Source organism: Cervus elaphus, chromosome 5 (assembly GCF_910594005.1).
Source record: "Cervus elaphus chromosome 5, mCerEla1.1, whole genome shotgun sequence".
NCBI classification, from domain to species: domain Eukaryota; kingdom Metazoa; phylum Chordata; class Mammalia; order Artiodactyla; family Cervidae; genus Cervus; species Cervus elaphus.
The window spans coordinates 82,785,304-82,809,208 of NC_057819.1; the positions used below are offsets into that span (position 1 = coordinate 82,785,304).

Below are 23,905 nucleotides of genomic sequence, written 5' to 3' on the forward strand. Positions count from 1 at the left end.
AAATAGATATGGTGACTAAATGCAAGTGGTAACCTAAGTGGGATACTAAAACAGAAGGAGGACATTATGTGAAAACTAAGGAAATATGAATAAACCGTGAAATGGTTAATAACATTTTAATGTTAGTTCATAAATTCTAACAAATGTGGACCCCTCAGGTGGCATAGTGGTAAAGAATTTGCCTGTCAATGAAGGAGACATCGCAGGTTCCTTCCATCTGTCAGAAAGATCCCTCGGAGGAGAAAATGGCAAATTTCCTCTGGCAACAAATGGCAAAAAATCCTATGAATAGAGGAGCCTAGTAAGCTGTAGTCCATGGGGTCCAAAGAATCTGACACAACTTAGCGACTGAACATGCAAACTGTAACAAATGTACATTCTAATGTAAGATGTTAATCACAAGGGACACTGTATGCATGTGAGGGGGCAGTGGTGATGGTCATAAACTCTTGGGGCTATATGCTCCTGTCTTTAAATATGAAAGTTTGAGAGTATTTTTTGATTAAAAAAAATGATACTCCTGTGGAACAAAGCAGATCATAGGGGAAATGGCATCTATAAAAGTAATTAGTCATAACCAAGAGCCTCAAGCATACAATTTAAACAAATGTCTGACCTCAGGTGGTAAAGAATCTGCCTGCAATGCAGGAGACTCAGATTCGATCCCTGGGTCAGGAGGGTGCCCTGGAGAAGGAAATAGCAACCCACTCCAATATTCTTGCCTGGAGAATCCCATGGGCAGAGGAGCCTGGTGGGCTAGTCTCTAGGGCTGCAAAGAGTCAATACACAACTGAGCGACTAACACTTTCATTTCACTTTTTTTTTTTACTTTATTTTACCTTTTATTCACTATTTTATTTTATTTTATTTTTTTCCATTTATTTTTATTAGTTGGAGGCTAATTACTTTACAATCTTGTAGTGTTTTTTGCCATACTTTGACATGAATCAGCCATGGATTTACATGTGTTCCCCATCCCGATCCCCCCTCCCGCCTCCCTCATTTCACTTTTCTGACCTTGAAAGGAGGGGACATAGTTTGTTTCACAAGTATTTGTTTTTGACAAATCATTCTAGTTTCTGTCACAACATTTTCATACATTTCTGTATACCATATTACTATTAGATATGGAGAGGCATTATTTGGGGGATTCAGTCCATAAGAATTAAATACTGTTTTTTGAGAAGTGTGTTCCAATATCACTTTACCCTACATAGGTCCTGAGATACAGGAGAGTTGTACTCATTTTAGAGAGTAAAAACAAACATGATCCATATTTATAAATGTATTGAATTATCTGAATTTATTGTAAAGATTTTCTAATATGATGAGTTTATTTAAAAACTTACCAAATTTCTGGTATAAAATGAATTATAGGTAATTGTAATTTATATTGCAAATGGGTATATGGAAGTGATTGATAAGGAAATGTTAAAAGGAAGAAAGTTAAATGTTATAATAAAGATGAGAATATAATGTTTATAGGTAAAAGGGATGTCAAAATATAATTTTTCAGATGAGATTAGATTAAAGCCTATCAAGAAAAATTTAAATAAAAACTTTAAGAGTGCTGACCTTTAGAGTTTATCTTTCAGTGTCTTATTTAGTTTGAAAAGAAATATTGATGGTTTTCTCCAAGAGTGGGAAGCATAAGTAGCTGATGTGGACTTTAAAAGACAGTTTACCACCTCTCCATATGGGACTTTGGAAGGCTGTCACTAAACTTATTATTTCCATAAAAATGTGTTAATGGAATTTATTTCACTGTTGAGTCTTATTTCTACTGAGAATCTTTTATAGAGGCATTTTATTTTATAAGGATTCAATGAAAAAAGATGTTAGCAGCAATCTTTGAAATATTGCATATTTGCAAAAAGGTGATTTTTGTGGTATTTATTTACACATGAGTAAGAAAAACATATATTAACAGGCATATCACAATTTGTTTTGAACTAAGACTAAAGAGACTTAAAGGTTAAATTTTTAAGTTAATCTGCCTTGAAAGTGAAAGTCGCTCAGTCACGTACAATTCTTTGTGACTCCATGGACTATACAGTCCATGGAATTCTCCAGGCCAGAATACTGGAGTGGGTAGCCTTTCCCTTCTCCAGGGGATCTTCCCGACCTAGAAATCAAATGGGGGTCTCCTGTATTGCAGGCAGATTCTTTACCAACTGAGCTATCAGGGAAGCTCAATATTTTGCTAATAACTTTTTATTCAAATATTACCGGATGTTATAATTTTTCATTAAATTACTGGGCTCGCTTCTCATACAGGCATAGTTCATTTTATTATACTTTGCAGATACTACATTTTTTACAAATTGAATATCTGTTGCAACTATACATTGTTAAGTCTGTTAGCACCAATTTTCCAACAGCATATACTCACTTCAAGTCTTTGCGGCACATTTTGGTAATTCTTAAAATATTTCAAACTTTTTCATTGTTATATTTTTGGGGTGGTCTCTGATAAGTAACTATTTGACGTTACTGTTGTGATTGTTTTGGGATGCCATGTGCCCATGTAAGACAGTGAACTTAATAAATGTGTGTATTCTGGCTGCTCCATCAACAGTCCATTCCACTACCTCTCTATCTTTCCTCAGGCCTCCCTATTCCTTGAGACAATATTGAAATTCAGCCAACAGTTAACCCTCCAATGGCCTCTTAAGTGTGCAAGTGAAAGGAAGAGCTCTAACTTTAAATCAAAAGATAGAAATGATTAAGCTTAGGAAGGCACATCAAAAGCTGAAGTAGGCTGAAAGCTCGGCCTCTTATGACAGCTAGCTAGGTTGTGAATACACAGGAAAAGTTCTTGAAGGAAATTAAAAATGCTGCTTCAAGGGCCGCATGAATGATAAAACAAAACAACCTTGTTACCATATGGAGAAAATTTTAGTGGTTGGTTTGGATAGAAGATGAAACTAGACACAACATTCCCTCAAGCTAAAGCCTAATCTAGAGCAACACCCTAATAACTCTCTTCAATTCTGTGAAGGCCAAGAGACATGAGGAAGCTGCAGCAGAAAAGTTTGAAGCTAGCAAAGGTTGGTTTATGAGGTTTAAGGAAAGAAACCATCTCCATAACATAAAATGCAAGATGAAATGGCAAGTGCTGATATAGAAGCTGCAGCAAGTTATCCAAAAGATCTTGTTGCTGTTCAGTCATCAAGTTGTGTCTGACTCTGCAATCCCATGGACTGCAGCACACCAGACTTCCCTGTGCCTCCCAGCTCCTGGAATTTGCCCAAGTTCATGTCCATTGAATTGGTGATGCCATCCAACCATCTCATCCTCTGTCACCCTCTTCTCCTCCTGCCTTCAGTTTTTCCCAGCTTCAGGGTCTTTCCCAATGAGTCAGTTCTTCGCTTTGGGTGGCCAAAGTACTGGAGCTTCAGCTTCAGCATCAGTCCTTCCAAAGAGTATTCAGGGTTGATTTCCTTTAAGATTGACTGGTTTGATATTGCTTTCCAAGGAACTCTCAAGAGTCTTCTCCAGCACCACAGTTTGAAAGCATCAGTTTTTTGGTGCTCTGTCTTCTTCATTGTCCAACTGCACATCCATATATGACTACTGAAAGGACCATAGCCTTCACTGTGTGGACCTTTGTTGTCAAAGTGATGTCTTTGCTTTTTAACACACTGTCTAGATTTGTCATAGCTTTCCTGCAAGGAAGCAGTCATCTTCTAATTTCATGGCTGCAGTCACATCCACAGTGATTTTAGCGCCCAAGAAGAGGAAATCTGTCACTGCTTCCACCTTTTTGCCTTCTACTTGCTGTGAACTTAGCTTTTTAATATTGAGTTTTAAACTGGCTTTATCTAAGCTCAGATAATTAATGAAGGTGGCTATACTAAACAACAGATTTTCAGTATTTATGAAACAGCCTTCTATTGAAAGAAGATGCCATCTAGGACTTTCGTAGTAGAGAGGAGAAGCTAATGCCTGGCTTTAGAGCTTCAAAGGACAGAGTCATACCTCATGAGGGGCTAATACAGCTGGTATCTTGAAGTTGAAGCCATTGCTCATTTACCATTCTGAAAATCCTAGGAACCTTAAAAACTATGCTAAATCTACCCTGCCTGTGCTCTAGAAACGGAACAACGAAGCCTGGATGACAGCACATCTGTTTACAATGTGGGCTACTGTTTTAAGTCCACTATTGGGACCTACTGCTCACAAAGAAGATTCCTTCGGAATATTACAGCTTGTTGACAGTGCACCTGCTCACCCAAAAGCTGTAATGGGGATGAACTGGATTGTTTTCATGACTACTAACACAAATCCATTCTGCATCCCAGAGATCAAGGAGTAATTTTGACTTTCAAAGTCTTACTATTTAAGAAATACATTTTGTAAGGTTATAACTGCTGTAAATAGTGATTCCTCTGATGGATCTGAGCGAAGTAAATTGAAAACCTCTGGAAAAGATTCACTGTTCTAGATACCATTGTTACAGAGTCCAAGCTTGTATTGTTTGCCCCAGGACAGGTCAGTAAATTAATAAACAAGTTATTGGGGTAAGGAATAGCAACTTTATTTGGAAAGCCAGCAGCCCAAGAAGGATGGCAGACTATAGTGTCCCAAAGAAGCATCTTACATGAATTGAGAATTCAAGGGTTTTTTTATACTAAAAGTTGGGGGGGAGTGTGTCGGAATATGGGTGGTAGTTACAAGTTTCTTGGTGCTAGCTGGACCCCAGAGGAAATGTGATAACCCTTTGTTTTTGCAGCTGTTCATGAAGGTCTGGTCATGACATTACTGTCAGTCTCCAACAAGACAAATGTTATTCTCTGTTCTGTAACTTTTTATCTTTGTATGAAAAGTGTTACATCTCTAGGACTTGCCTGGTGGTCCCATGTTTAGGAGTCTGCCTGCCAGTGCAGGGGACTTGGGTTCAACCCCTGGTTTGGGAGGATTCCATATGCTACAGGGAAGCGAAGCCCACACACAACTGCTGAGCCTCTGCGGCAGTGAGGATCCAGCACAGCCAAAAAAATAAAATTTAGAAGTAATAATAAGTAGTAATAACATTTTGAAAAGGGAAAAGTGTTACACTTTTAAAAATCAAGTCTGGGAAGCAGAGCCTTGAGAAGGGGCCATTTACATATATGTCAGACTATAGGTAACAATTCTTTACAAAGGTGCGGAGCCAGCAAGACTAAGCACAGGCAAGAGAACACAGTTCAGTGTTAAAGGAATGGATCCAGTATGGAGGAAGGTTTGTTCTTCCTTACACTATGAAGAATGTTCTTGGTTTTTGAGGTCCGAATATCAGCATTAACAGGATTTTGGAAGAATTTGATTCCAACCCTTGTGGCTGAGGTTCAAGAGGTTCATGACGTCAGTGTAGGAAGTAACAACTGCAGTTGTGATGGAAATAGCAAGAGAACAAGAAATAGAGCTGGAAGATGTTGACTGAATTGCTGCAATCTCATGATAAAACTTTAACAGATGAGGAGTTGCTTCTTATGGATGAACAATGAAAGTAGTTTCTTGAGATGGAGTCTTTTCCTGATGAAGATGTTATGAAGACTGTTAAAATGACAGCAAAGGATTTAGAATATTATACAAACTTAGTTGGTAAGGCAGTATCAGGGTTTGGGAAGATTGACCTCAGATTTGAGAGAGATTCTACTGTGGGCAAAATGCTATCAAACTGCATTGTAAGCTACAGAGAAATCATTCATGAAAGGAAGAATCAATCAATGCAGCAGAATTCATTGTCATCTTATTTTAAGAAATTTCCACAGCCATCCCAACCTTCAGCAACCACCTCCTTGATCTGTCTGTAGCCATGAACATTGAGGCAAGACCCTCCATGAGCCAAAAGATTATAACTTGCTAAAGGCTCAGATGATGATTAGCATTTTTTAGCAATAAAGTATTTTTAAATTTAGAAGTGTACATTTTTTAGATGTAATGCTATTGCATACTTAATAGACTATACAGTATAGTGTAAACATAACTTTCATATGCAACTGGAAACCAAAAAACTTTTGGTTTTCAATTCTGATACTCATTGTAGTGGTCTAAAACCCAAACCTGCAGCACCTCCAAGGTATTTCTGTACAGTTGATCCTTGAACAACTCTTGCTTATTAGACTGCATAGGTCCACTTATACACAGATTTTTTTTTTTTTTCGATAGTAAGCAGTACAGTACTATATGATCTGTGAGTTGGTTGAATCCTCAAATGTGGAACCTCAGGTATGGAAGAACTGTGGGTATGGATGGTAGACTGTAAGTTAGTACTGCACTCAAGGAATGAGGTGGTCCCTTTGCCCATTATGATACGGTTTGCCTATGTAGGAATGCCCGGTCTTAATGTAGCCATTCATTTAGAAGAATTGTATGACCAAATCTGAATTTGCTGAAATTTTCTTACATAGTATGTATCTGCATATTTTCTGGGAGTTATCACTAATTAGTACTTTTAGGAGGGAGCCAGTGGTAGCATATAGCAACCTAGCAACTAGATTCCTGTACAGCTTTCAGTTCAGTTCAGTCACTCAGTCATGTACGACTCTTTGTGACCCGATGGACTGCAGCATGCCAGGCTTCCCTGTCCCATCACCAACTCCTGGAGCTTGCTCAAACTCATGTCCATCGAGTCGGTGATACCATCCAACCATCTCATCCTCTGTTGTCCCCTTCTCCTCCTGCCTTCAGTCTTTCCCAGCATCAGGGTCTTTTCAAATGAGTCAGTTCTTCACATCAGGTGGCCAAAGTATTGGAGTTTCAGCTTCAGCATCAGTCCTTCCAATGAATATTCAGGACTGATTTCCTTTAGGATTAACTAGTTTGATCTCCTTGCAGTCCAAGGGACTCTCAAGAGTCTTCTCCAACACCACAGTTCAAAAGCATCAGTTCTTTGGCACTCAACTTTCTTTATAGTCCAACTCTCATATCCTTACATGACTACTGGAAAAATCATAGCTTTGACTAGACGGTCCTTTGTCGGCAAAGTAATGTCTCTGCTTTTTTTTTTTTTTATGTCTCTGCTTTTTAAAATGCTGTCTAGGTTGATCATAGCTTTTCTTCTAAGGAGCAAGAGTCTTTTAATTTCATGGCTGCAGTCACCATCTGCAGTGTTTTTGGAGCCCAAGAAAATAAAGTCTGTCACTGTTTCCATTGTCTCCCCATCTATTTGCCTTGAACTGATGGGACTGGATGCCATGATCTTAGTTTTCTGAATGCTGAGTTTTAAGCCAACTTTTTCACTCTCCTCTTTCACTGTTATCAACAGGCTCTTTGGTTCTTCTTCACTTTCTGCCATAAGGGTGGTATCATCTGCATATCTGAGGTTATTGATATTTCTCCCGGCAATCTTGATTCTAGCTTGTGCTTCATTCAGCCCAACATTTCACATGATGTACTCTGCATATAAGTTAAATAGTCAGGGTGACAATATACAGCTTTGAGGTACTTCTTTCCTGGTTTGGAACCAGTCTGTTATTCCATGTATGGTTCTAAGTGTTGCTTCTTTACCTGCATACAGATTTCTCAGGAGGCAAGTAAGGTGGTCTGGATTCCCATCTCTTGAAGAATTTTCCAGTTTGCTGTGATCCACACAATCAAAGGCTTTGGCATTGTAAGTAAAGCAGAAGTAGATTTTTTTCTGGAACTCTGTTGCTTTTTCGATGATCCAACGGATGTTGGCAATTTGATCTCTGGTTCCTCTACCTTTTCTAAATCCAGCTTGAACATCTGGAAGTTCATGGTTCACGTACTGTTGAAGCCTGGCTTGGAGAATTTTGAGCATTACTTTGCTAGTATGTGAGATGAGTGCAACTGTGTGGTAGATTGAGCATTCTTTGGCATTGCCTTTCTTTGGGATTGGAATGAAAACTGACCTTTTCCAATCCTGAGGCCACTGCTAAGTTTTCCAAATTTGCTGACATATTGAGTGCAGCACTTTCACAGCATCATCTTTTAGGATTTGAAATAGCTCAACTGGAATTCCATCACCTCCACTAGCTTTGTAGTGATGTTTCCTAAGGCCCACTTGACTTCGCATTCCAGGATGTCTGCCTCTAGGTGAGTGATCACACCATTGTGGTTATCTAGTTCATGAAGATCTTTTTTCTACAGTTCTTCTGTGTATTCTTGCCACCTGTTCTTAATATCTTCTGCTTCTGTTAGGTCCATACCATTTCTGTCCTTTATTGTGCCCATCTTTGCATGAAATGTTCCCATGGTATCTCTAATTTTCTTGAAGAGACATTCTATTGTTTTCCTCTATTTCTTTGCATTGATCACTTAGGAAGGCTTTCTTATCTCTCCTTGCTATTCTTTGGAACTCTGCATTCAAATGGGTATATCTTTACTTTTCTCCTTTACCTTTAGCATCTCTTTTCTTCTCAGCTATTTGTAAGGCCTCCTCAGACGGCCATTTTGCCTGTTTGCATTTCTTTTTCTTGGGGATGATCTTGATCACTGCCTCCTGTACAGTGTCACGAACCTTGGTCCATAGTTCTTCAGGCACTCTATCAGACTAATCCCTTGAATCTATTTTTCACTTCCACTGTACAATCGTAAGGGATTTACAATTTAGGTCACACCTGAATGGCCTAGTGGTTTTCCCTACTTTCTTCAGTTTAAGTCTGAATTTGGCAATAAGGAGTTCATGATCTGAGCCACAGTCAGCTCCTGGTCTTGTTTTTGCTGACTGTATACAGACTTTCCATTTTTGGCTGCAAAGAATATAATCAATCTGATTTCGGTATTGACCACCCAGTGATGTCCACGTGTAGAGTCTTCTCTTGTGTTGTTGGAAGAGGGTGTTTGCTATGACCAGTGCATTCTCTTGGCAAAACTCTATTAGCCTTTGCCCTGCTTCATTCTGTACTCCAAGGCCAAATCTGCCTGTTACTCCAGGTGTTTCTTGACTTCCCACTTTTGCATTCCAGTCCCCTGTGATGAAAAGGACATCTTTTTTGGGTGTTAGTTCTAGAAGGTCTTGTAGATCTTCATAAAACCATTCAACTTCAGGTTCTTCAGCATTGCTGCTAGAAGGTCTTGTAGATCTTCATAAAACCATTCAACTTCAGGTTCTTCAGCATTGCTGGTTGTGGCTGACTTGGATTACTGTGATATTGGATGGTTTGCCTTGGAAACGAACAGAGATCATTCTGTTGTTTTTGAGATTGCACCCAAGAACTGCATTTCAGACTCTCTTGTTGACTATGATGGCTACTCCAATTCTTCTAAGGGATTCTTGGCCACAGTAGTAGATATAATGGTCATCTGAGTTAAATTCACCCTTTGCAGTCCATTTTAGTTCACTGATTCCTAAAATGTCGATGTTCACTCTTGCCATTATCTTGAGTCATGATCATTCAGATCATGGTTCATGATTTTCAATCAAATGAGATTAGTTGTTTAGAATGGTATATCATTGCATAAAATACAGATATCATCTTCTTTTGGAATAACAATAATATTAACACTCCTTTTAAATGTGAACATTAAATCAGTGTTTTGTCTCCTAATTGGAGCTATTACTCCTAAAATTGGGCTTCCCTGGTGGCTCAGATGGTAAAAAATCCGCCTGCAACATGGGAGACCTGGATTCAATCCCTGGGTTGGGGAGAGACTCTGGAGAAGGGCGTGGCAATCCACTCCAGTATTCTTGCCTGGAAAATCCCCATGGACCGAGGAGCCTGGTGGACTACAGGGACTGCAAAGAGTCAGACACCACTGAGCGACTAATCACTTCACGCAGCACTCCTAAGATTGAGGTTGTGGTCTTTTATTCAGTAATATTCAACACTTATATGATGCTATCAAGATAATGAATGCAACTGAGAGAGAGGGTTTGTCAGATGAGGCAGTTAATTTTTGTAGACATATTTAGTATATTTATTTAGTATATATTTATTTAATATATTTATTTATATATATCTCAATGCATATAGAGATAGCTTTGCTCTTAGAGTTACTAATTATATTTCAGATGAACTTATTTCCAGTGGGGCTACTTATTTTTAATAATAAAGGAATATTTTCTCAGAATAATGACCTTAAAATTAAAATTGTAAACTATATAGGAGAATGCCCATTTTCCTTTGAAGCTCTTTAGTATACCTTCCTGGAATAGCACATAATAGATGTTTTTTAAAAAGATAAATAAAAATTGAAGTCAATAAATTATTCTATTCTCTGACTTGTTTTTTTAGTTCAGTTGGTAAAACTTCTGTTGTTCTAATAATTTAGAAGCTCATTTTTCGTAGCAAATAATTTATGAAAAACTTCATCCAGTATGTTTAGTATAAACCCTGCTTCCTACATACTACACTTCATTACTTTAACAAATATTTTGAAAATTTTTTTCAGGTATATATTGTCACACAAAAAATTGAGAACTTTTTGGAGATTTTTTTACTTCCTTAAGAAACTTCATTATTACCAAATCCAAAAGATGGGATTAAAGATATAATGCTCTTGATTTCTCATTGTTAACCTTTTTCTTATGAAAGCCATTAAAATTTCCATTCACATTGGTTATGCCATTTTAGGCCTAAGCTCACAATTTATCCAAAACAACTTCAACTTACTATAGATAAGTTTTTGTAACTCTTTGTAGGTTGGTCTGATTTATGATTTCATTATCAACAACATTTAGGACTCACCCTCTGATATTTTCTGCAGATATTTTCACATATTGATAGCAGATATTTTACTGCATCATTTAGTTCTGATTTATAACATCAGCAATATTGTTTGTCTAAAATATAGCACAATCTTTGGGTATTGTTTTCAAGTGGTCAAAGTTCTCAAGTTTGACCAGTTTGAGTCTGAAATACCAAATATTGAAGTGGAATACAAGATTTGTCTCCCAGGTGTTGAAAAACCATTTATCTATCAAATAGAAGTTAATTGTTTCTGGTGAGCTTGTTGGCCAATCATACTGAAGTATGATCTTAAATTTGATTAGAATAAAATGCCCATAGTGTTAGTTTTCTTTTTATATGATTTTTGCAGTACTGTGGAAATAAAAACTATCCAAAATGAGAACAAACAGACTATGAATTCAAAGCTTGCTATAAGAAGAAAGTTACCACCATCTCTTGTATTTGGCAGATTCAAATAGGAGTGGGCAGGTTTTATGGTAAAAAAGAGAAGACTTTAGTTATGCTTATTGGAGACTGTTGGCGTGTGGAAGCTGAAATGGGCTAAGTAGAAACTGGGCATCTTAGGTAACTGATCTGGGTACAATATTTGTCTTCCTCTGGTTGTTGCTGAGTTTAAAGTGTATGGTACACAAAAATAAACTCAAAATGGATTAAAGATCTAAATGTAAGACCAGAAACTATAAAACTCCTAGAGGAGAACATAGGCAAAACACTCTCCGACATAAACCACAGCAAGATCCTCTATGACCCACCTCCCAGAATCTTGGAAATAAAAGCAAAACTAAACAAATGGGACCTAATGAAACTTAAAAGCTTTTGCACTACAAAGGAAACTATAAGTAAGGTGAAAAGACAGCCCTCAGATTGGGAGAAAATAATAGCAAATGAAGAAACAGACAAAGGATTAATCTCAAAAATATACAAGCAACTCCTGCAGCTCAATTCCAGAAAAATAAATGACCCAATCAAAAAATGGGCCAGAGAACTAAACAGACATTTCTCCAAAGAAGACATACAGATGGCTAACAAACACATGAAAAGATGCTCCACATCACTCATTATCAGAGAAATGCAAATCAAAACCACAATGAGGTACCATTACTCGCCAGTCAGGATGGCTGCTATCCAAAAGTCTACAGGCAATAAATGCTGGAGAGGGTGTGGAGAAAAGGGAACCCTCTTACACTGTTGGTGGGAATGCAAACTAGTACAGCCGCTATGGAAAACAGTGTGGAGATTTCTTAAAAAACTGGAAATAGAACTGCCATATGACCCAGCAATCCCACTTCTGGGCATACACACTGAGGAAACCAGATCTGAAAGAGACACGTGCACCCCAATGTTCATCGCAGCACTGTTTATAATAGCCAGGACATGGAAGCAACCTAGATGCCCATCAGCAGATGAGTGGATAAGGAAGCTGTGGTACATATACACCATGGAATATTACTCAGCCATTAAAAAGAATTCATTTGAATCAGTCCTAATGAGATGGATGAAACTGGAGCCCCTTATACAGAGTGAAGTAAGCCAGAAAGATAAAGAACATTACAGCATACTAACACATATATATGGAATTTAGAAAGATGGTAACGATAACCCTATATGCAAAACAGAAAAAGAGACACAGAAATACAGAACAGACTTTTGAACTCTGTGGGAAAATGTGAGGGTGGGATATTTCAAAAGAACAGCATGTATACTATTTATGGTGAAACAGATCACCAGCCCAGGTGGGATGCATGGGACAAGTGCTCGGGCCTGGTGCACTGGGAAGACCCAGAGGAATCGGGTGGAGAGGGAGGTGGGAGGGGGGATCGGGATGGGGAATACGTGTAAATCTATGGCTGATTCATATCAATGTATGACAAAAAAAATAAATAAATAAATAAAAATTAAAAAAAAAAAATAAAGTGTATGGTAGACTGCAGACCAAAAAAAAAAAAAGGTAAGCTGTTAGTTAACTCTCATCTGGGCTGATTGCTGCAGAGGCTGTGGTTTTACTTTCCTGGGTAGTGGCTGAAGAAATTGTGGGTCACAGTCACATATGGTCTGGTCATTGCCTACTTGTATAATCAATCTCTCACTACTGAAGGACGAGTAGACTTCTGTTTTACAATTTTATGACTGATTATATTCATGTAGCTTTGAGAGTTCTGTTAAGATGGTAATAATTACAGAAATCTCCCTAGATGAAAATAATATTCCTATCTAAGAGTATAAGAAGAATTATGCCAGAGTGTTTATACTGTAAGATGTCTATATGAAGATGTCATTACTCAGGTAGAAGTCAAGTTTGGACCTCAGAGGTATCAGTTAACAATAATTTAAAAAATAAATAAATAAAACAATAATAATATGCATCTATCTGGGTCTTTTGAAAAATAAGTGAAAACCTGTTTTGGACTACCTCAGAGAGCATTTGGGTATATTTTCTCAGTGATTTTTTGGATAATTGGGAGTTTAAAGATGTGGAGGTGAAAGTAACTACCGTTTCTCATTGGAAACTTTGCACATTGTGATTTCCTATACAGCCTATACAAACGAGATTGGCTGGCTGTGACAAGGAGTATATTTGAGTTCCTATACAGTTTTTTAAATTAATTTTTTTATTTTGAGAAGTTCCAATATTTAAATATTTTATATAAAAATTATACAACATGACTAGATACAGCTAAAACAAGCACTATCCTATCCCCACTCCATCTTTGTCTCATTTCTATCTCTTTCCATTAGAGGCAATCTGTTATGAATTTGGTGTGCCTAATTTATAAAATTATTTCTAAAAACAATAGAACTTCTCTCTACTCACCTAATTGTAAATGTAAAAATAGAAGGTCTGAAAAAGATTGCTCTGCAGATTTCTTTTAGATTAAAAAATATTATAGCATGATAAACTTGAGACACAGAACATTTTTCACCAAGTAGCTGAATAACCCAAGTAGCTCTATAGTATATGTTATATAACATATGCTCTTTGTATAAAATATCAGTTTGTCTAAATTAGCAGCAGTCAGCTAGGAATGAAAAGACTTGGGGAAAAGAATCTTAAAAAGAAAGTAGGGTTTAAATTGATGCCTTGAGGAATGTGTGAAAAAGTGAGTCAGAGGATTTCCTCTCTTGACCTTGGCTGAACCTGTAGTTAGGTCTCATAAGTTTACTTTGATTTTTCTCTTCTTGGCTCTTATAGAAGCAATTCTTCGTTTCAAAATGAACAGACTCAATATACACAGTAGTCCCCCCCTTGTCCTCAGTTATGCTTTCTGAGGTGAAGAAATACATGCTAGTTTTATAGCCACAGTGCTTGATACAATGCTTAGTTAAGATGGAAAAGGCATTACATTTGTACAGTGTTTTGAGAGAGAGAGACTATATTAGCATAACTTTTATTACAGTCTGTTGTTATAATTGCTCTTTTATTATTGTTGAATCTCTTACTGTGCTTAATTTATAAATTAAACTTTATCCTAGGTAAGTATGTATAGCTAGGTTGGGTACTATTCATGGTTGTTAGGCCTCCACTGGGGTTTACCTTGGAACATATCCCACGTAGATAAGGGGGCTCTGTACTGTATTTGTAAATCCCAGTGTTTCAGGTATTGCCATTGTGAGACCCATACAGCAGAACCAAGTCCATTTTGCTAAAATTATAATCAATTCTCCAAATGCAAGTTATCTTTAAATACCTATATAAAAAAGCATTGGTCCCAGAACATAATTTAATAGATTCCTTTTCATCTTGTTTTTAAACACTCCTGTAATTTTCATGGGCAATCACATTTGACTGAACAAAGACTATATTTAGTACCTTATTTGAAAGGCACTGTAATTAAGTCTGTTTTAGTTCCAGTCTTACTAATCTTACTAACATCACAGATAATACAAAAGCGGGCAAATGCAGCTCATCAAAAAAGAGACCCCCGAGATGGGATGCAGTGAGTTTGAATCTTAGTAAAGCATCCCAAGGGTGTCAGCACATCTGCACTGTCATCAGTGAGAAGTATTAAATATCTCATCTGAAGAGAGTGACTCCATGGAGTACACATGACTTTATGTTTCTTCAGTGCATAAAGAGTTTATGTTTTTCTGTTGTTGGGATGTTACATTTTGTTAAACTGACTGCATGATGAGTCTGTGGTTTATGATTTAAATGTATTATGGACAAGAGATTTTGTTTTACTTCAAGTTTTGTTTTTGCCCTTAGGAAGCACTCAAAATGCAACCAATTTTTTTTTAATATTGATTTTTGTATCCTGTTACTTTACTGAATTTGTGTATTAGTTCTAACAGGTTTTAAAATAAGTGTTTAGGATTTTCTGCAAGTCATCTGTAAGCACATTTTACTGATTCTTTTCTAGTTTGGATGCTTTTTATTTCTTTCTTGCTTAATTGTTCTGGCTGGAATTTTCAGTATTACGTTGAATAGAAGTACTGAAATATGGCTTACTTGTCTTTTTCCTGATCTTAAGGGGGAAGTTTTTCGTCTTTCACTATAATATAACGTTAGCTGTGGATTTCTTACATATGGTCTTTATTATGTTGAGGTTTTTTTTTTTTTAATCAGAAATGAATGTTGAATTTTGTCAAATGCTTTTTCTGTATCTACTGAGATGGTCATATAATTTTTATCCCTCATTTTGTTAATGTGGTATAGCATATTGATTGATATGTAGATGTTAAGCCATTTGTAAGTCCTTGGATTAAATCCCACTTGACTATAATGTTGTTCAGTTGCTAAGTCATGTCTGACTCTTTGGGACCCCATGGATTGTAGCACACCAGACATCTCTGCCTTCCACTTTCTCCTGGAATTTGCTCAAATTCATGTTGATTTGGTGATGCTATCTAACCATCTCATGATGTACGATCCTTTTAGTGTATTCTTGAATCTGGTTTGCTAATATTTTGTTGAGGATTTTTGCAACCATGTTCATCAGGGATATTGGCCTGTAATTTTCTTTTCTTGTGGTGTCATTGTCTGATTTTGGTATCAGAGTAATACTGACTTCATAAAATTAGTTTGGAAGTATTTCTTCCTCTTTTTATGTTTCTTTTTAAATCAAATTTGTTTCAGGTATCTCTTGGAAATACTTTTTCCTTAAAATTTTCTTTGCATGATTTCTTTCTACCTAATTGCTTTGTATTATTTTATTGATTTTGGTCTCCATCATGCATATGCAGACTTCCTTTAGCTTATCTTATTATCTCAGCTGTCTATTCTTAAGAAAGATTGGGAGGCCTAAACACAAGAATAGGACTTGTCAACTTTGGATTTCATTCTAGTATAACCTGGTTGGGTCATTTGTTAGGGAACATTCTGACCCTAATTCAGATTAATGAAAGAAAAGTTTTCTAATCTGTCTGACTCAATAAAATGAAGGAAGGGGACCACTAATCTTAAAATTCAGCATTCACTTCTGCATAAAGTCATTTAATCCCCCTTGCTTTTCATTATGGTACTTATACCCTTAACTACCTGCTGTCCCCTAATCAAGAGATCCCTGTTTCACCCTCTGCAGGGAATAAGTGGCAGATTTTTGCCAGGATTAGAGAGAGAGGGATCTAACAGCTTCTTAAACAGTTTTCACCCAGTTTTTCTTAATTTATCTGTCTCACTCTCCATTTACCTCCAGTTCTACAGGTAACTAAGTGTTACCAGTTCTTGTTTAGAGGATTCCGTGGTATATATTGAGTTTGTGCTCAGCTTTCCTCACTGTTGGTTTAAGACTTGGCTTTCTCTCATCTGCTAAATCAGTTACCACTCTATCATCTACTTTCTGATGTCCAAAAGTCTGTTGTCATTGTTTTTCATTTTTCTCTTTTCTTCCTCACTGTTTGGGGTTACTTATTTTTAAAAATTCCCATTACTGTTGTTTTAGTGGAGTTTCTGGAGGGAATAAATTGAATGTTCATGTTCAATCTGCCATCTTGGCCTGGAAGTCTCGTAATGTTATTTTTTGGTGGAGAGGCAGCAGTACATAGTTGTTGAGAATATGAGTTATGGCACTAGACTGCTTGGTTTTGAACTCTGGCTCTGATGCATGTGTGCTCAGGTGCTGTGTTGTGTCCAACTCTTTGCAGCCCTATAGACATAGCCCACCAGGCTCTTCTGTCTATGGAATTTTCCATACTTACTAGTTATTAGATTAACCTCTACATTCCTACTTTTCCTCATCTATAAAATGGGGTCAAAAATAATACCTGCTTAAAAAAAATAATACCTGCTTCATAGGCTGACTGGAGAATTAACTAGTTAATTAAAATTAATTTACTTAAAGCACTTAGCTGCTGGTGCTGCTGCTAAGTCACGTCAGTCATGTCCGACTCTGTGCGACCCCATAGACGGCAGCCCACCAGGCTCCCCCTTCCCTGGGATTCTCCAGGCAAGAGCACTGGAGTGGGTTGCTATTTCCTTCTCCAATGCATGAAAGTGAAAAGTGAAAGTGAAGTCGCTCAGTTGTGTCCGACTCTTAGCGACCCCATGGACTGCAGCCTACCAGGCTCCTCCGTCCATGGGATTTTCCAGGCAAGAGTACTGGAGTGGGGTGCCATTGCCTTCTCCTAAAGCACTTAGAGCAGTGCCTAGTACATGTACTCTGCCCTTAATAAGTATTTGTGATTATTTTCTTCCCTCTCTTTTCTTTGTCCTCTATTCCTGGAACTCCTGTTAGTCAAAGGTTAACCTCCCTAGATTGGTTCTTTGACTGTCTTTTCTTTCACTTTTCCATTTCATGTTCAGTTCTCTTTTCCTGAGGTTTTTCATAACCTCTATTTTATGCCTTATTTCAGCAACCATATTTTAAATATCAAATAGCTCTTTTGATATCTGATTTTAAATCAGATTTCCTTACATGTATGATGACTATTGGTGGTCTGTATATATTTCTTTTAAACTGATTAAAAGCATTCTGGAATAAGAAGATTTATTGTGAGTAGCCTCATTTTGGGCTGTTAGGATGGAGACATGACCATACATCACTATGACGAGGACTTTTCTCTAGGACTGCTCTGTTCCTTCAGAAAAAGACTTTACAAATTTCTTGCCTGGGCAATAAAATGCAAGTGTTTGAGGGCTGGGGATAAGGGGTGGGTTGGGGTGGGGTGGGTAGAGGGATAGAGGAATTAAGATCCTGCCTTTTGGTATTTCAATAAATCCCTTTTTTAAAATTCTATCTCACTTCTACTCTCTACCCTGTCCAGTGTCTCCTAACCTATTAGAATACTCCTTTTCAGTTTCTCTAGAGGATAAACTTTCATTCTCTTATCTATTTATACTCTTAGCTAGTGTATGTCACTTAGCTGCTGGTATTCTACATGTGGAAGTGGCGGGGGGGCAATCAACCATTCACATATGAATGCTGTTTAAAAAAAAATTTATTGGAGTATGACTGATTTACAATGTTGTGTTGGTTTCAGGCACATAATATACTTTTTTTTTTTTTTTTGATGTCTGATCTTATTTATTTGTTACTCTTAGAACATCTCATTTTTGACTGGACTCAGACTTAGAAGTAGAAGCTCTCAGAGAGGACAGCCTCCGTCTCTTGGCAATCTGTTCCTGCCGTTTTTCTTTGGCCTCCTTCATTCTCTTGGCCAAAAGTTTAGCATATTCTGCAGCCTCTTCTTTGTTTTCCTTAGTACGCTGTTTCTTCAGAGCAATACGCCGGCGTTTGTGTTGCAGAACTCGTGGAGTCACGAGACGCTGAATCTTGGGTGCTTTAGTCCTAGGTTTCTTACCTTCTTTGTTTAGGGGCTTTCGCACAACATACTGGCGGACGTCATCTTCTTTAGAGAGATTGAAAAGTTTGCGGATTCTGCTAGCTCTTTTGGGACCCAGGCGACGAGGCACTGTAGTATCAGTGAGTCCAGGAATATCCTTCTCCCCTTTTTTCACAATGACCAAGTTGAGAACACTCAGATTGGCATCCACAATGCAACCCTGTACAGATTTGCGCTTTCTCTCTCCAGTCCTCCTTGGTCTGTAACAGGAATGCCCCTTACTCAGTAGCAGGTGAACTCGGCCATGGGTCAAGACACCCTGCTTCATGGGGAAACCCTGCTTATCGTTCCCGCCACTAATTCGGACCACATAACCCTTCCATTCTTCACCCAGAGCGTCAGCAGCAACTTCTGTGGCCATACACTTCTCGTAGAAGGTACGAAGTTTTCGTTCATCGTCCACTTCAATGAGCTTCTGGCAGCCAGTGGCCGGGAAAGAGATGTTCAGCTTCATTCTGAAGTGGCCGACAGCCTCCAAGGCGCCACGAAAAAGAGAGACATAATATACTTTTATCCTGTTTTTTCACTTTGTATTTCCCTCCACCCATTTGGCACTTCAGGGTCTGAGTCTTTCCCAGGTTCTTTGAGAGTGAATTGACTCTCTTGTCACCAGTGTCCCTGAGGTTATATTAATAGCTTCTTCCACCCTAATAAATAAAATCCCATTCCTCCATTTGTTCTCTGTTTTCCAAAAATGTATTGAAATATCTTGTCTACTGTTGCTTTCTACTGCTTTTTTCCTTGTGGATTTAAATCTTTTAATTTACTTTGCTATCATTTTATAAAGAGAAGGGATAAGTGCATATACTTAATCTGTCATTTTTTAACCAGACTTCATGAGATCAATGTTATTTTAAAAATATTTTATAATTGCTTTTAGCTGTACTGCTTAATTATATTATGGATTGGCAATCTGTGACATAACTGGAAGGAAAAGACCATTTTCTTTTTATTGATGTAGAGGGTGGTTGCCATGACCCCACCCTTCTAAAAAGCAAGTAGTAGTGAATTAACTCAGGTCATAGGATTCAGTGGAAAGAGCTTGAATTCCTACAGCCAATGCAGGCCCCTCTATCTACAGATAATTCACTGCAACTTGACTTTTTCATCTCTTCTAGGAACAGATTTTACTCAACCACAAGTCTATTTCCTTTTCTTCCCCTACTTCCTCTTACCAGTTCTACTTCCTGGCATTTGTTGAGGACTCCTCTTTTCTGACACATAGGAAAGATAAGGTCCCACCTTGGCAATTCTAAACCGTATGTGGTATGTCCATATAATAGAATACTACTAAGCAATTAAAAGGAAGATGGCATGTCCATACAATATAATAAATGCAATTTAGCAATAAGAAGGAACAAAGTATTGATACATGCTTCAATATGAAAGAACTTAAAAAATATTATACTAGGTGAAAGAATCCAGATACAAAGGATAAATAATTGTGATTATGTTTATATTAAGTGGACTTCCCTCATAGTTCAATTCCTGGGTTGGGAAGATCCCCTGGAGAAGGGATAGGCTACCCACTCCAGTATTCTTGGGCTTCCCTTGTGGCTCAGCTAGTAAAGAATCCACCTGCAATGCAGGAGACCTGAGTTTGATCCCTGGGTTGGGAAGATCTCCTGGAGAAGGAAATGGTTATCCACTCAGTATTCTTGGGCTTCCCTTGTGGCTTAGCTGGTAAAGAATCCACCTGCAATGCAGGAGACCTGGGTTCAATCCCTGGGTTGAGAAGATTCCCTGGAGACGGGAGAAACTACCCACTCCAGTATTCTTGGGCTTCCCTTGTGGCTCAGCTGGTAAAGAATCCGCCTGCAATGCGGGAAACCTGGGTTTGATCCCTGGGTTGGGAAGATCCCCTGGAGAAGGAAATGGCTACCCACTCCAGTATTCTGGCCTGGAGAAATCCAGGGACTGAGGAGTCTGGCAGGCTGTAATCTATGGAGTTGCAAAGAATCAGATACAACTGAGTGACTAACACTTTCACGTGAAGAAAAAAAGAAAGGCGAGGTAAGGGATTAAAGAATGATGAGGTAGGGGTGCTTTGGGGAGTTTGATTATCTATCTATTTTTATTTTTGGCTGCACTGGGGCTTCATTGCTGGGCACAGACTTTCTGGTTGCAGTGCGTGGGCTTCTCACCGATGTGACTTCTGTCGTTGCAGAGCAGGGTTTGTAGGCATGTGGGCAAAGTAGTTGTGGCTCCCGGGCTTAATTGCTCTACGGCATGTTGAATCTTCCTGGACCAGAGATCAAACCCACGTCCCCTGCACTGGCAAGCGGATTCTTTATCCACTGTACCACCAGGAAGTCCCTGATTATTTTTATAGGGTAATCAAGGAAAGCCTTTCTGATAAGATAGTTAGATACCTGAAATAAGGGAAGGAATGAGTGATGTGTAATAGATATCTGGGTGAAAAGCTTTCTAGGCAGAGGAATCAAAAAGTGCAGGGACAGTGAGGTGAGAGAATGCTCAGCAGGTCTGAGAAACAGCACAGAGATTTGTGTGACTTGGAGTGACGTGAATGAAAAAGTTTAAGACAAGGTCAGAGAGGTGACAGCGATTTGAATCAAATAGGGGCTTACAAACCATGGTTATCATAATTTTGAATTTTTCCCTCAATGAGATGGGAAAGCAATGGAGGATTTTGAGCAGGGTAAGGATATAATCTGATTTGTGTTTTGACAGATCACTCTGGATGCTGTGTGAAAACTAGGATTTGAAGGAAAAAGGTAGAAAAAGGGAGAGCAGTTTATAGGCTAACACAGTTATCCAAGTGAGAAATGATATGGCTTAGCCCAAGGAGATAATCTGGGAGGCAGTAAGAAGTGGTCAGGTTCTGTATATATTTTGAAAGAAGAAACAATATGATTTGTTTATGTGGTATATGAGAAAGGAAATGAGTCAAGGGTAAGTCCAAGGATTTTGGCTTTAGCAATTGGAAGAATGATGGAGAAGATGGAGAAGGCTTGTAGGAAGAGAAGGCTTAAGTGAAAATCAAGAGGTGAGTTTTGAACACATTAAGACGTGGCACCTCTCTAAGGGGGAATATTGAGTATATTTGGTTGGATATAAGAACCTGAAGTTCAAAAGAGAGGGATGACTGAAGATACAGATTTAAGCAGTATCTATAAATGAGTGATATCCATGGAACTGGCTTTACAATTACTGTCTATACCACAATGAAAACTTGTACTGTTTGTTTTTGTGCATTATGGAATATTAATCTCTTGTTCTCTTTTGACCTCTTCTCTTCAAACAATGATTTTCACCCTCACTGCTCAGTATTTTTAAATAGAATTTGAAATTATCAGGAGACTTTTATCTGTTGGCATTGTCAATCTCATTAGCTTCTGAAAACTAGCTTCTCAAACTATAAATGAATATTTAAAATGTATAAGATACAGCTTTTAATTATCGGACTGTTGAATATAATTTAAAAGATTCAAGGCATTCACCAAAGGTGGAAAAAGTGACATTATGAACCTAAAATGTAACATTTCAGTCATATATGGATTTGTGATATCATTATCAGTCATGACCTAAGTGTCTATGTGTTCTTTTAGATTCATTCTGATTTTTCATTTTCTTTATTCTAATGAAAGGAAATGTGAATTTTTAAATTGTGTGTTTAAAAGCTATTGGAATAATTATTATAGGAAATGTAAATGATAGAAAGTCTTTATAAAATATTAAATAGTACGACTTGGCTTATTCTACTTTTCTGTAAAGATTAACCTTATAGCAACATGACTATTTAAGAGCATTACCCGCTTCTTTTTGATTATAGTGAGCTAATTTGTGTGTGGGATCTTCTCTGTTTTTCTTTGGGATCACTTTGGGAAAGTAATAGTTCAGTTCTCTTAACAGTTGAGGAAACTGTTAAAGATCATCTTAGGAATTTTCTACTGCATAATTTTCACCACACTGCTTTTGCCATTATTCACAATAATATCTTGTAGAAATAGCTAAATCAGTAAAATTATGCCATACCTACTTCTGTAAAATTCTACTCCATCTTTTTTAAGTGGTTGCAAGTATTTTAGCAATCTTTAAGCAAGATCTTTTTGCCCTCTACTAGAAACTACAAAATATCTTGTAATATCCATGCTATTTAAAGCCTTTAAAGACTGTAAGTAAAAAAAAAAAAAAAAAAGACTGTAAGTATGCACAATAAGCCATCAGTTATCTTTATTATAGTTAATTATTCATTACTTACTCAAGACAAGGTAATATGCTATGTATATCTAATCAAAATAGTCAGTGGTTCCTATAAATGTTACTCAAATATTTGTTAACTAGTGAATACATATAAATGCACACACATGCACAGTTGATTCTCATTATTCACAGTAGTCATGTTCTATAATGTCATCACAAACACTGAATTAGTGACAAACTATTTTTCCTAGGGGAAATATAGACTTAGGTTCCTGTTAGCCTCTGGTCACAACATTTTTATCCACCAGTCAATACAGCCTTGTTTTATGTGTGTCTCTGCTTAAAACTTATTTAATATATACTGTTGATTCATTAACATTGAACTCACAGCCAGCAGCACTCATGCCTGAAAGATGGTTATCAACTGACTACCTGTATTTTCTCCATAAGGCACAACAGAACCTTCTTGTGCTTAGGAGCAGTAGTTAGCACTTCAGCACTGTGCTTGAGGACCTTTTTAAATGCAGTATTACCAACACAAAGCCCAGAAATGGAGGAAATGTAGCACTAAATAGCCTGTGAAAAGGACACTTCTTTTACAGTATGAAAGCCAAAACAAGAAAGTAGAATGGTGAGTATTGATTGCCTTGTTTGACCTCAGCTTAGAATGTGTGCTTCAGGCAACTCAAATTTTTTGTCACTCTGTGTATGTCCATAAATGACTGAAAAAGTTTTGACTTCGGGGTTTCATGTTTTAGTGAGTATGTAGGTGTATTTGCAAATGTAGACTCTATGAATAATGTGGATCTAATGCATACATATTTTTCATTCCTGCCTGAAGCACACTTTCCTTTCTTTTTTATCTATTGACCTTCTACTCATTATTCAAGTTTCATGTCAACCGTCATCCTGTCTCTGAAATCTTTCCCAGCTCTGAGACAGAATTAGCCTGTCCATCAGTACTCATTGAATGATTTCATATCACTTTGTACATTTTTATAACATTTATTATGTTTTATGTTAATATTTTTCAGGATTCTTTAGGCTCTAAGCTCCTTAAGAACAGGGATCCTTTCTCATTCATTTCTGTATCCTTAGTCCTTAACATAGGGTCTTTCACATAGTTGACATTAAATAAATTTTAAATTTTAATCAATCTACTCAGTCTCTCTGCAGATGGATCTATCTTACTTCAAAATTACAGACTATTGAGGTACAAATAGTTACATATTTGATTCCAGTGAGCATCTCTTGTTACCTCTTTTTTTATTGGTTCCTTTTTTCATTTAGATGAACTGCTTTGTTTTTAAAGGCATGAATAA

The 23,905-nt window shown here is 37.5% G+C and overlaps 2 protein-coding genes across 2 annotated transcripts in view; one reads left to right on the forward strand and one right to left on the reverse strand.

Moving 5' to 3' along the window:
- The window catches only part of PPM1E (protein phosphatase, Mg2+/Mn2+ dependent 1E), a 228,705-nt gene that overhangs the window by 87,273 nt on the left and 117,527 nt on the right, over positions 1-23,905 (forward strand). The window lies entirely within an intron of this gene.
- Positions 18,070-18,892, reverse strand: LOC122694283 (40S ribosomal protein S6-like). Its single transcript, XM_043902821.1, has one exon. The coding sequence runs from the start codon at positions 18,871-18,873 to the stop codon at positions 18,124-18,126; it is 750 nt and encodes a 249-aa protein (XP_043758756.1). The 5' UTR covers positions 18,874-18,892; the 3' UTR covers positions 18,070-18,123.

What these genes read in the sequence shown, in the direction of transcription:
- LOC122694283 (XM_043902821.1), bottom strand. Translation starts at nt 18,873, where the DNA reads ATGAAGCTGAACATCTCTTTCCCGGCCACTGGCTGCCAGAAGCTCATT.